Source organism: Dama dama, chromosome 27, assembly GCF_033118175.1.
Source record: "Dama dama isolate Ldn47 chromosome 27, ASM3311817v1, whole genome shotgun sequence".
In the NCBI taxonomy this organism is placed as follows: domain Eukaryota; kingdom Metazoa; phylum Chordata; class Mammalia; order Artiodactyla; family Cervidae; genus Dama; species Dama dama.
Genome location: NC_083707.1, coordinates 56,614,498 through 56,627,803, shown reverse-complemented (window position 1 = coordinate 56,627,803; position 13,306 = coordinate 56,614,498). Strand labels below are relative to the sequence as shown.

Sequence of the window (13,306 nt, the reverse complement as noted above, 5' to 3'; positions counted from 1 at the left end):
GCATGATTAAAGAGTGAGATGAAAGGAAGCCGCCTCAGATCTGGTATTTCAGCACCTACTGATGTGGCTCTGGATGTGCCGGCTGAGGAAGGTGATTGGCTGGTCTGGTGGACAGAGATGTGGAGGAGCGGGAGCTGCCTTCTGGCCCAGGTTCCGCAGATGGGACCCGACGGCCCCCCAAGTCAGCCGCGTCTCCCCTCTCTGTGAATTGAACGAGAGTTGTGCAGCCTTCTCGTCTGCTTTAGGAATGTCATTATGAAGACTGATTCAGGGAGGCCAAGGCCGTAAAAACGGAACCATATTTTCTTACCCCTTGGTTATTTCTGTCTAATGTATTTTAATGTGATATGCCTGAAAGTCAAACTCAGGGAGATTCAGAAAGCCCCTGTAAGCGGTTTTCCTGCTAACCGAGCAAGCGAGAAGTCTTAAAACAACTCCTCCTTCCCATCTGCCTTTCCTTTCCATCTGGAAGTGTGCCCCATGCCTCCCACGGGGAAGCAGGTCCAGAGCGTTCATTTTCAGTGAGCCATTAGCGAGCTTTAGAAGTTTCCCATCAAATTCCCCAGGCCCCTGGAACCGTTATGAGCCATTCTGATGATGAACCAAAGCTAGAGAGACTGTACTATTGGCAGTTTTTTTTTTTTTTTAAACAGAGACAGTTCCAGTGTTTGAGGGCTTCGCTGAGATTTGTGGTGTCGCCATTATTTACAGAATATTTTCTTCTCCTTCCATGTCTTTCTTCCCGCCCCCGCCCTGCTTCTTGGTGTTCCCACAGTGCTTCGCTGACCACATTCTGAAAGAGCTGGATCGCTTTCCTCCTGAGAAGAGACGTGAAGTAGTCATCCTTTTTTCTGCTCACTCACTGCCAATGTCTGTAAGTAAGAACATTTTGTTGGATGACCCAGTGGTTCAGTTCAGTTGTGTCTGACTCTTTGCGACCCCATGGACTGCAGCGTGCCAGGCCTCCCTGTCCGTCACCAACTCCCGGAGTCCACCCAAACCTATGTCCATTGAGTCGGTGATGCCATCCAACCATCTCATCCTCTGTCGTCCCCTTCTCCTTCTGCCCCCAATCTTTCCCAGCATCAGGGTCTTTTCAAATGAGTCAGCCCAGTGGTAGAGGGTTCAAAAGGTATAATGTGGATCTAGTTTCCATTCAGCCTAAACCCAGTAAAAGGAGGAACTCTAAAATCTCAAACTGAGCTTGGCGCTAATTTAGCTAGACTCATTTCTTGAGATCTGAAAGTGAAAGTTGCTCAGTCGTGTCCAACTCTTTGCAACCCCATGGACATGTAGTTCATGGACTTCTCCAGGTCAGAATACTGGAGTGGGTAGCCTTTCCCTTCTCCAGGGGATCCTCCCAACCCAGGGATCGAACCCAGGTCTCCCACATTGCAGGTGGATTCTTTACCAGCTGAGCCACCAGGAAAGCTCTTGAAACTTAATAACAATGAATTCAGACTATGATATTGTGAGTAGATATTATCTTGCTAAGTCCCTTTAAAATGATAAGTTGGAGATATATTCCTATGTGAGAATTTTATTAAATGGCACAGTTAAAGAAGGCTGTTTTCACCTGCCCTGTTCAAGGAACTCAGCTGGTAGGGCTTCAGTATTGAGACTGAGCACTCCCATCCCCATTCTTTTTGTCCTCAAGACTTGACAGAAGTTGTCTGAATTCTAGGAAGTGATTAGTTTTTCATTTGCCAAGGCTCAGGAGCACATTTTGGCCAGTCAATATAAAATGTATCCAGTTATGATCTGGTTGCTCCCTAGTTTCTCATATTACACCGGGGGTTCGTTAAAATGCCACCTCTGTGCCATGACTATCGCGTTTTTGGAGACGAGAGTGGTGGAGCTGGTGTATGTATGATGTACAGAAACGCTTGGGGTGAGCAGCCCATTTCATCAGCTCGCAGCCTTGTGTCCTAAAAACCTCGCTGTCAGAGCCGGAGAGGCGGAGAGTTACCGCCTAGGCGTCATGAAGGTTTTAGCTGCGGGGTTCAGGAGTTAACCCAGGGTCCTCTCTGGGGCCCCCTTCTGACCCGCCTGTGCCGCCACCTGGCGGTCGCCAGGGGCGACCCCTTCGCAGCCTGCGTCTCCCTCTCGCCCGCAGCCGCGTCACACGGCCGTCCTGCTCGGCCCTCATCCCTCCTTTGTACCCGTCACACGGCCGTCCTCCTGCTCGGCCCTCATCCCTCCTTTGTACCCGTCACACGGCCGTCCTCCTGCTGGCCCTCATCCCTCCTTTGTACCCGTCACACGGCCGTCCTCCTGCTGACCCTCATCCCTCCTTTGTACCCGTCACACGGCCGTCCTCCTGCTGGCCCTCATCCCTCCTTTGTACCCGTCACACGGCCGTCCTCCTGCTCGGCCCTCATCCCTCCTTTGTACCCGTCACACGGCCGTCCTCCTGCTCGGCCCTCATCCCTCCTTTGTACCCGTCACACGGCCGTCCTCCTGCTGACCCTCATCCCTCCTTTGTACCCGTCACACGGCCGTCCTGCTCGGCCCTCATCCCTCCTTTGTACCCGTCACACGGCCGTCCTCCTGCTGGCCCTCATCCCTCCTTTGTACCCGTCACACGGCCGTCCTCCCGCTCGGCCCTCATCCCTCCTTTGTACCCGTCACACGGCCGTCCTCCTGCTGACCCTCATCCCTCCTTTGTACCCGTCACACGGCCGTCCTCCTGCTGGCCCTCATCCCTCCTTTGTACCCGTCACACGGCCGTCCTGCTCGGCCCTCATCCCTCCTTTGTACCCGCCACACGGCCGTCCTCCTGCTGGCCCTCATCCCTCCTTTGTACCCGTCACACGGCCGTCCTCCTGCTGACCCTCATCCCTCCTTTGTACCCGTCACACGGCCGTCCTGCTCGGCCCTCATCCCTCCTTTGTACCCGTCACACGGCCGTCCTCCTGCTGACCCTCATCCCTCCTTTGTACCCGTCACACGGCCGTCCTGCTCGGCCCTCATCCCTCCTTTGTACCCGTCACACGGCCGTCCTCCTGCTGGCCCTCATCCCTCCTTTGTACCCGTCACACGGCCGTCCTCCCGCTCGGCCCTCATCCCTCCTTTGTACCCGTCACACGGCCGTCCTCCTGCTGGCCCTCATCCCTCCTTTGTACCCGTCACACGGCCGTCCTCCTGCTCGGCCCTCATCCCTCCTTTGTACCCGTCACACTGCCGTCCTCCTGCTGACCCTCATCCCTCCTTTGTACCCGTCACACGGCCGTCCTCCTGCTCGGCCGTCATCCCTCCTTTGTACCCGTCACACGGCCGTCCTCCTGCTCGGCCCTCATCCCCCGTTTGTACCCGTCTCACGGCTGTCCTCCTGCTGGCGCTCATCCTTCCTTTGTACCCGTCACACGGCCGTCCTCCTGCTGGCCCTCATCCCTCCTTTGTACCCGTCACACGGCCGTCCTCCTGCTGGCCCTCATCCCTCCTTTGTACCCGTCACACGGCCATCCTCCCGCTCGGCCCTCATCCCTCCTTTGTACCCGTCACACGGCCATCCTCCCGCTCGGCCCTCATCCCTCCTTTGTACCCGTTACACGGCCGTCCTGCTCGGCCCTCATCCCTCCTTTGTACCCGTCACACGGCCATCCTCCTGCTGACCCTCATCCCTCCTTTGTACCCGTCACACGGCCGTCCTCCTGCTGGCCCTCATCCCTCCTTTGTACCCGTCACACGGCCGTCCTGCTCGGCCCTCATCCCTCCTTTGTACCCGCCACACGGCCGTCCTCCTGCTGGCCCTCATCCCTCCTTTGTACCCGTCACACGGCCGTCCTCCTGCTGACCCTCATCCCTCCTTTGTACCCGTCACACGGCCGTCCTGCTCGGCCCTCATCCCTCCTTTGTACCCGTCACACGGCCGTCCTCCTGCTGACCCTCATCCCTCCTTTGTACCCGTCACACGGCCGTCCTGCTCGGCCCTCATCCCTCCTTTGTACCCGTCACACGGCCGTCCTCCTGCTGGCCCTCATCCCTCCTTTGTACCCGTCACACGGCCGTCCTCCCGCTCGGCCCTCATCCCTCCTTTGTACCCGTCACACGGCCGTCCTCCTGCTGGCCCTCATCCCTCCTTTGTACCCGTCACACGGCCGTCCTCCTGCTCGGCCCTCATCCCTCCTTTGTACCCGTCACACTGCCGTCCTCCTGCTGACCCTCATCCCTCCTTTGTACCCGTCACACGGCCGTCCTCCTGCTCGGCCGTCATCCCTCCTTTGTACCCGTCACACGGCCGTCCTCCTGCTCGGCCCTCATCCCCCGTTTGTACCCGTCTCACGGCCGTCCTCCTGCTGGCGCTCATCCTTCCTTTGTACCCGTCACACGGCCGTCCTCCTGCTGGCCCTCATCCCTCCTTTGTACCCGTCACACGGCCGTCCTCCTGCTGGCCCTCATCCCTCCTTTGTACCCGTCACACGGCCGTCCTCCCGCTCGGCCCTCATCCCTCCTTTGTACCCGTCACACGGCCATCCTCCCGCTCGGCCCTCATCCCTCCTTTGTACCCGTTACACGGCCGTCCTGCTCGGCCCTCATCCCTCCTTTGTACCCGTCACACGGCCGTCCTCCTGCTCGGCCGTCATCCCTCCTTTGTACCCGTCACACGGCCGTCCTCCTGCTCGGCCCTCATCCCTCCTTTGTACCCGTCACACGGCCGTCCTCCTGCTGACCCTCATCCCTCCTTTGTACCCGTCACACGGCCGTCCTCCTGCTGACCCTCATCCCTCCTTTGTACCCGTCACACGGCCGTCCTCCTGCTGGCCCTCATCCCCCCTTTGTACCCGTCACACGGCCGTCCTCCTGCTGGCCCTCATCCCTCCTTTGTACCCGTCACACGGCCGTCCTCCTGCTGGCCCTCATCCCTCCTTTGTACCCGTCACACGGCCGTCCTCCTGCTCGGCCCTCATCCCTCCTTTGTACCCGTCACACGGCCGTCCTCCTGCTGACCCTCATCCCTCCTTTGTACCCGTCACACGGCCGTCCTCCTGCTGACCCTCATCCCTCCTTTGTACCCGTCACACGGCCGTCCTCCTGCTGGCCCTCATCCCCACTTTGTACCCGTCACACGGCCGTCCTCCTGCTGGCCCTCATCCCTCCTTTGTACCCGTCACACGGCCGTCCTCCTGCTGGCCCTCATCCCTCCTTTGTACCCGTCACACGGCCGTCCTCCTGCTGGCCCTCATCCCTCCTTTGTACCCGTCACACGGCCGTCCTCCTGCTGGCCCTCATCCCTCCTTTGTACCCGTCACACGGCCGTCCTCCTGCTGGCCCTCATCCCTCCTTTGTACCCGTCACACGGCCGTCCTCCTGCTGGCCCTCATCCCTCCTTTGTACCCGCCGGCGTGTGATGAGGCCGTGGGAAGGGCCAGAGGGGAGCCGGGAGCGGCGGCAACACGTGTTCGTGCGTGCACGATTCCAGGTGCTGTCTTCTGTCCTGTTCTCTCCCCCTCAGGGACTGAGCACGCGGCTCCCAGGGTTTTTGTTTTTTGCCCAGCGTCTTAGGTGGAACTGAGGCGCACCGTTAAGTCAGAAGGGTCAGGATGGGGTTGGGAAGGCGGAGGGACTGTCGGGCAGGAGAACTGTTCTTGCAGGCTCCACTCTTCTGCGTTTGCTCCTAATGACTTTTCCCCCTCGCGTGCTAAGCGCTTCGGTTGTGTTCAGCCCTGCGACCCCACGGACTGTAGCCCACCGGGCTGCTCTGTCCATGGGATTCTCCAGGTAGGAGTACTGGAGTGGGTTGCCGTTTCCTCCTCCGGGGGATCTTCCCGACCCGGGGATCGAACCCCTGTCTCATCCGTCTCCTGCACGGGCAGGCGGGTTCTTTACTACCGGCACCACCTGGGAAGCGCCTTTCCTCCTTAATAACTTTAAAAACTATATATATTATGTACGTTGAAGTCATTTTAGACTTACGGAAAAGTTACAGAAATAGTACAGAGTTCGCTTAGCTTCTCCTAATGCTGACACCTCACGTAACCGGAAGTCCAGCGATCAAACCTGAGACCTACACGGAGGTGCAGCGCTGTTACCTGAGGACTTCACTCACTTTCCACCAGCTCCTCCTCAGGTGTGGCTTTCCTTCCCAGAATCTCACAGGGCGTTTACTTGTGACAGCTCCTTGGGCTCCTCCAGTCTGGGACAGTTCCTCATACTGTCTTTGTCTTTCCTGACCTTGATATTTTTGAAGCACGATTTTGTAGCAACCCTGGTGGCCCAGACGGTGAGGACTCTGCCTGCCATGCAGGATCGACCAGGGTTCAATCCCTGGGTCGGGAAGATCCCCTGGAGAAGGACATGGCAACCCACTCCGATATTCTTGCCTGGAGAATCCCATGGACGGAGGAGCCTGGCGGGCTACAGTCCATGAGGTTGTGAAGAGTTGGACACGAGTGAGTGACTAGCATGTGTACACACACAATTATTTTGCAGCATGCGTCTCCATTTGGATGTGTTGGGTATTTCCTCGTGCTTAGACTGAAGTTGTTTATTACCAGGAAGAATAACCTCTCCTACCCCTGCCGGGCCCTTGTACTTCTGAACGCATCATGTTGGGAGTGCACGCTGCCAATTCATCTTACTACTCCTGATGTGATCCGTGGTCATTTGCCTAAGGTGGTGTCTTCTGGATTTGCCCATTAGAAAGTTACTATTGTCTCTTTGTGATTAAAAATATCTTAAGTGAGCCACTTGGAGATTGTGCAAATATCTTGTTGTTTTTCAGACTTTTGCTCACTAATTTTTAGCCTCCGGTGGACATTTATCTGTTGGTCTAATGGTGACTTTGTATTTCTCTCATTCCTTCTGCCTTTATGTTTCGAATGGCAAACTCACTTTTAGCCATATCATCAAATAGCTCATCATTTCATCTCAACAGTGTTTACTGAACATCTACTCTATTCCAGGCACTGTTCTATCCACTATTGCAAAATAGGGGAATGACAAAACAGACAAAAAAAAAAAAATCTTTGCCTTCAGGGAATGAGGGGGAGGAGGCAGATAATAAGCATAATAGATAAGAAAATAGTATGAAACATTAGAAGGTAGTAAGTGTTGTAGGAAGAAAGCAAGCAGGATGGGGGGCTTAGAAAGTTGGTACACAACTACATGGGCTTCCCCAGGTAGCTGAATGGTAAAGAATCCGCCTGCTGGTGCAGGAGACGTGGGTTCGATCCCTGGGTCTGGGAGATCCCCTGGAGAAGGAAATGGCAATCCACTCAAGTGTTCTTGCCTGGGAGATCCCATGGACAGAGGAGCCTGGTGGCCTATGGTCCATGAAGTCGCAAAAGAACTAGACACGACTTAGCAACTAAAGAGCAACCATACAGCTAAATATTAAATCAGTAAGAAGAAAATTTCTGTTGTACACTTTCAAAGGTGTTCACTTTCAAAGGTGAGGAGCGCTTGCAGACATTGACTGTGCTCAAAGCGTGGCCATGGTCCGCTGCTGTGGGACGAGTGGGGAGAAGGAACTCGAAGGCACAGGCCATGTTCTCAAGGAGCCTGGAATCTGACCACGTGCTGCTGCTCCCTCCCACTCCACTAGTCGTCACCACTTTTGGTCACCTGGGCCCCACGGACTCAGTAGTTCCTGACACTGTCCGTACAGCACTCTTTCAGCTCCATTTCTAAAATCGGGGCGTTCCTGGGCAGTCCAGTGGTTAAGATCCCGGGCTTTCACTGCTGTGGCCCAGGTTCAGTCCCTGTTCGGGGAACTGAGACCCTGCAAGCTGCACAGCACAGTCAACAATTAAAATAAAATCAGCCCTTCAGATAACTAACCACAAGTGAAGGCCCATCCCGTGTTGCCTCTTCCTTGCCAGCTTTTCTGTGTCATTGTCCCTAATTCAGCTGGGGGATTGGAGAAACCCATCCTCCAGTTGTATATGTGGTCAGTCTCCTATGGATGACGTGGAGGTAGGATCTGATGCATTCCCAGGAACCCGAGAGCTGATTTGGTACCCTGTGCTCCTTGGGCCAATGAAGTCTGTCCAAGTGAGTTGGGCCTTGAGCTCAGCTGGCGTGGGCATCAGTGTGGAGGATGAGGGGCAGCCTCCAGTCCAGGGCTCAGGCTGCCTGCCCACCCAGCCCCAGGCTCTCAGAACCCTGCACAGTGTTGGCGACTGAACTCCTGTGTCTCTGCTGCAGGTGGTCAACAGAGGGGACCCCTATCCTCAGGAGGTGGGCGCCACAGTCCAAAGAGTCATGGACAAGCTGGGTTACTCCAACCCCTACCGACTGGTTTGGCAGTCCAAGGTAGGTGACTTCCACACGTTTGCAGGCGGTCCGCGCTTCGGCGGATGTCTATTTTAGGACTTAGTTATAAAACGATCAGACTTGGCTTTTTCATGCAGACAGAATGTTCTGCAATAACCTGACTACTCATATGAGCAGGAGGAATTCTGCAAGCAAATATGATGGAGAGGAAAACAAGTGATGAGCAGAATTCCATTGATTGCATTCAAACAATAGATTATTTTCAGTTGAAATCACAGAAATTCTTTATATTTTGCCAGCTTCTAGAAGGCTTCAACAAGCCTAATAAAGAAATACCAAACGCATAAGTGAGGTGTAAAGCATGGCCCTCACCCTTACAGGGAGGCTCTGTGTATATGTGTGTGTGCGCATGTGAGTGTGTCCGGTGCAGTGGGCTGTGGTGAGACACGGTCCCTGTGTGCACTCCTCCTGCTTTCTCATAGGTCGGCCCCATGCCCTGGCTGGGTCCTCAGACAGACGAGGCCATCAAAGGGCTCTGTAAGAGGGGAAGGAAGAACATCCTTTTGGTTCCGATAGCATTTACCAGCGATCACATTGAAACTCTGTATGAGTTGGACATTGAATACTCTCAAGTTCTAGCCAATGAGGTAAGCGTGGTTATTAATCCCATTTTGATTTGATTTTATTTTTTTGAAATGTCATTTGTTTTAAAAGGTAACTCTCTCTGCAGTGGTCTAATTGTGTCATTCAGAAATATTGCTTGATATATGTGTTTGCATGTACTGTGGCATCCTCGTTCCAGATAATACTTCATCCGCGTACTGATCCAAGCACATCACCTTCATTTCCACATTTGCAGGGGGAAAGCACTTATGTGCCTTTGCAAAATGGGTGACCCGGGCATCACTGCAGGCAACATCATTGCGTTTAGTTTGAGTTACTGTACCCATTGAAAGTAATAAAAACCACATTTCCTTGAGAAAAAAAATAAGTGTACTTCTCACCAGCTTGGAAGAAAAGAATTTTATTGTTCTCTATATAATTCCTTTCTTCACCTAATAGTGCCCTTTGCTCGGGCTGTGACGCTGCTTCTGTTTGGGTTTCGAGGCACCAGGATCCTCCTCATTTAAGAAAGACCATGGGATGAACTCTGGAGCAGTTATGTATTGTAATTTCCCTGACCTCTTTTATGTACTCACTTAATTAGCTGTTTGCTACTACGCTGTGATCAATCTGATTATCGAAATAACAAATACCAACCATCCTGAGTGTCTTGTAATGAAAGATGGATGTGATTGTCATCCACATGGAGGAAAACCACTGTTGACCCATCTCAAGGCTTCTGAGGGCTGGCCTGAACCTGTGTCCCCTTCCTAGCATGGTTTCTGTGGGAACCGTGGAACCCTGGGGACCCAAAGAGACCTCCCTGCTCATCCTGCATCCCAGCTCTCGGCCCTGGTCATCCCACATGTGCTGGGTGGGGGCCTGGTCGCGAAGAATACGTTTCCCTCTCTGGGACCAGGTGGCAGGTGCAGGGCTGGGTGGAGAGTGGGTTGGGGGAGCTTCAGCAGCAACCCCACCCCCACCCTTGGCCCCGTTTTTGTCTGTGCCAGCCGGTTGTGAAGGTAGAGGGCGCCTAAGGTTCTTGTCAGCAGTTCTGATAAGGAATTTATGGGAAAGTTGTAATTGGCTAAAATGAGATTGTAGGGTTATCTATGGACTTCATTTAATGATGCTTTCTAGGGACTTTCCTTGTGGTCCAGTGATTAAAATTCCATGCTTCCACTGCATGGGGTGAGGGTTCGATCCCTGGTCAGGGAACTAAGCATGCTGTGTGGTGTGGCCAAAACAAAAACAATGTTTGAGAACAGTGACCAACAGCAGAATAACCAGCTCACCTCTCTGTGAAGTTTCAGAATATGATTGATCTGTTGAGAACTATGTGTTTGCTGAATCTCACCCATTTCCCGTTTCCAGTCTTCTAACTTAAAAGATAAAGCAACGGAAAAGCCATCAGCATTTAGAAAGGGAAAGAGAGGATCCTAGCTACCTGAGTAAATAATAGTTAGATATTTCTCAATTATTTGCGGGATAATTAGCTGGAATTAACAGGATATTTTTGGAGAGGGGAGTAAGGATGGTTGTGAAATAATCCTTAGTTTTTTAATTTAGACTTTTCTGGGTAAGAATATATTTAAAATCCCAACTCTGCATATTAGATCCAATCTAGTTTCAATACACATTAAATTAATTTACCTCTTTTGGCACTTGGAATCAAAGCATGCATAAAAAGTTAAGTTATTAAACCAATATTCTGCTTAGGTAGAGTCTATAAGTAGACATTAGAAAGGTGGACTAAAAAAAGAACGGTAAGCAGATTTAAATTGAGTATTCTATCCAACAGAACCTCAAAAATGGGTTGGAAACAAAGCACCCATTGGAAGGTCATGGGCTGGGGGGTAGGAATAGGAATTGATGAGCAATTTGATAATAAAGAGGTGAAAATCAATGTCTATGCCTGGTCTCAGGACTATTTTTCATTTCTGGGTAGTCTGCAAATACTTTGGTACCAAGACTTTAAGTTGTGTGTGTATCTGTATGTGTATTTATTTTTTTGTAGCAGTTTCTTTAAAAAAAAAAAAAAGGAAAAGAAAATGTGTATGTGTTTTTCCTCTCTTTTCTCATTTGATTCAGTGTGGACTTGAAAACATCAGAAGAGCGGAGTCTCTTAATGGAAACCCACTGTTCTCGAAGGTATCGCTAATGTTACAACCATTTTAGTAGAACATGTCGGAGAGCGGTCCTCTGAGAAACTCTTACAGAATATTGGTTTTCTCACATATTAGAACATTTTGAGTTCCAATTAATTAGAAAAATAAAATCGAATTCCTTATACTCTGGCTCTCTCCTCCTTCAGAGAGTCCCTGTTTTCTTATTTCTACCCACCCATCACAACGTCTAATTTAAAATCTGCCTTCCAGAGACAAGGTTCGGCAGTTGGGGTGTGGGGATTTCGTTTTCTGAAATCTGTATTTTCGCCTTTTTCTCTAAGCTGAGAATTCTTAGGAAAGGAAGACATTATAGAATTGGGTTCAAAGGATGCAAATCAATAATTCAGGTGAAGAGAAGCCCCACACCCTAGCGCTCCGCTGGGCAGACGGGGACGCGGAGGCGGCGTGGGGAGCAGCGGGGTCTGCGCTTCTGACCTTCTGACCGTCTGTCCTTCCCGTCTGTCCTGCAGGCCCTGGCCGACCTGGTCCACGCACACCTCCAGTCCAAGGAGCGCTGCTCCACGCAGCTGACCCTGAGCTGTCCGCTCTGCGTGAACCCCACCTGCAGGGAGACCAAGTCCTTCTTCAGCAGCCAGCAGCTGTGACCCCGGCGGCGCGCCGCGGGGAGGTGCGGGTGCCCGGCCTCCGGACGCCTCGGAGGCGGAGGAGGGCGCATCGGCCCTTAGGGAGGAAGTGACATCCGTGCGCCATAGCCTCAGGCCACAAACTGTGCTTTCTCTAGGAATGGACTCTGGAGTCCTTCTTGAGGGCTTTCTATTTTTATAGACCAACACACGAAGCATTTATGGTCCCCCCTCCCTGGGTTAAGTTACTAGTTTGGAAGGTCCACTAGGCTATTTTTTGAAATGAGTTTTAAAAATTTATCTTCTGAGATGCACATTCTCAGTACGGATTTTGGTTTTATAGCCCCCCACCCGCCAAAGAAAACCCTGCAAGGGTGTGAAGAGCTTGCTTTGTGGGCTGTCGTGTGCGTGGTGGTGGTGATGGTTTAGTCGCTCAGTCGTGTCTGACTCTGCGACCCACAGACTGTAGCCCCCCAGGCTCCTCCGTCCGTGGGATTCTCCAGGCAAGAACGCTGGAGTGGACGGCCATTTCCTTCTCCAGTGTGCGTGAGGTCTGTTTAAAGTCTCGCACTTGTTTTTTGAAGTGAACATTGTTGAGTAAATGAGATATAATTTGAGAAACGAAAGGCGCCTCCTCTTTCCCTCAGCCCGTGGATTATAGAAGCCGGGCGATGGTGTGGTTCCTACAGTGACTGCTCCCAGAGGTCACTGTTAATCGGTCATTTTGGTCTTCGTGTGTGAACCTCACGTTCCTCACCATCAGACCGAATCAAGTGTAGGTTCCAAAAGTGCTTTGAGTCTCCCCAGGCACACAGGGTTGATAAGCGTGTAGCAGTTGCACCTTTGTCCCCCCCACCTCGGTGGGAATCCTGGTGGCAGAGGAGAGGGTTCCTGCTGATCGCCATCTCCAGGGGCAACGCCGCTGGAAGTGAAGAGAAGGGCTGCCGCTCACAGCTCCTCCCCCAGACCTCTCCACCCAGCATCTTCATCTTGGTTGAATGTCCCCTTTCCTGCCTTATTTGTTTGAAGATTTTTGAAAAGTCAACTATGTTTTGTAACCTCAAATTCTTAATTTACAATTTTTATTATAAAAACTATGTAACCGTGCTACAGGAAATTTGGAAAAGAGAAAAGAACCACTCTAATGTGACAACTATTAATCATATTATATTTCATGTTAAGTCATTTTCAGTGGATATTTAAGATGCCATTGTACAACTTTGTTCTTCAAAAAAGCATTTATTGGATTTTTTTTTTAAGCCAGTGAAAGTATTCATGGAGCCATAGATCTTCTATATTCAGGGTTTACTATATTAATAAATACAATATTATTAAGATTTTAACCAGTGTGATTCATTGTCTCTGTTAAAAGTAATTCAGGACTTTGGGGAGTCCAGGGGCTAAGACTCCATGTTCCCAACGGAGGGGGTCGGGGTTTGATGCCCGATCAGGACACTCAGGCCCCACATGCCGCAACTAAAAATCCTGTGTGCCACACTAACACCGGCACACCAAATAAATAAAAATATGTTGTTTTAAAAGCAATCCAAATTTGTTACTAATCAAAATTATTAAGAGGAATTTACTTAGTAATGCGAGAAACATGCCATTCACTTTCGTTAATAGTTTTCCCCCACTGATAACACAGCTCTGAAATGTGAGTAGCATCTACATTGTTTTTTTTACAAATTGGCTCTCCTATTAGTAAATTGTGTTTCCAGAAGAGGGTACAAG

General features: G+C 51.6%; 1 protein-coding gene across 2 annotated transcripts in view; it reads left to right on the top strand.

Annotated features, from left to right (window-relative positions):
• FECH (ferrochelatase) overlaps positions 1-12,910 on the top strand; it is a 39,135-nt gene extending 26,225 nt beyond the window's left edge. For both annotated transcript variants that reach the window (XM_061130696.1, XM_061130697.1), the window contains 5 exons: positions 776-874; positions 8,149-8,256; positions 8,700-8,864; positions 10,912-10,971; positions 11,459-12,910. In XM_061130696.1, coding sequence (XP_060986679.1) covers positions 776-874; positions 8,149-8,256; positions 8,700-8,864; positions 10,912-10,971; positions 11,459-11,593 — 567 coding nt within the window. In that variant the 3' untranslated portion in view covers positions 11,594-12,910. The remainder of the gene's footprint in view (positions 1-775; positions 875-8,148; positions 8,257-8,699; positions 8,865-10,911; positions 10,972-11,458) is intronic.
• Positions 12,911-13,306: the final 396 nt, after the last annotated feature.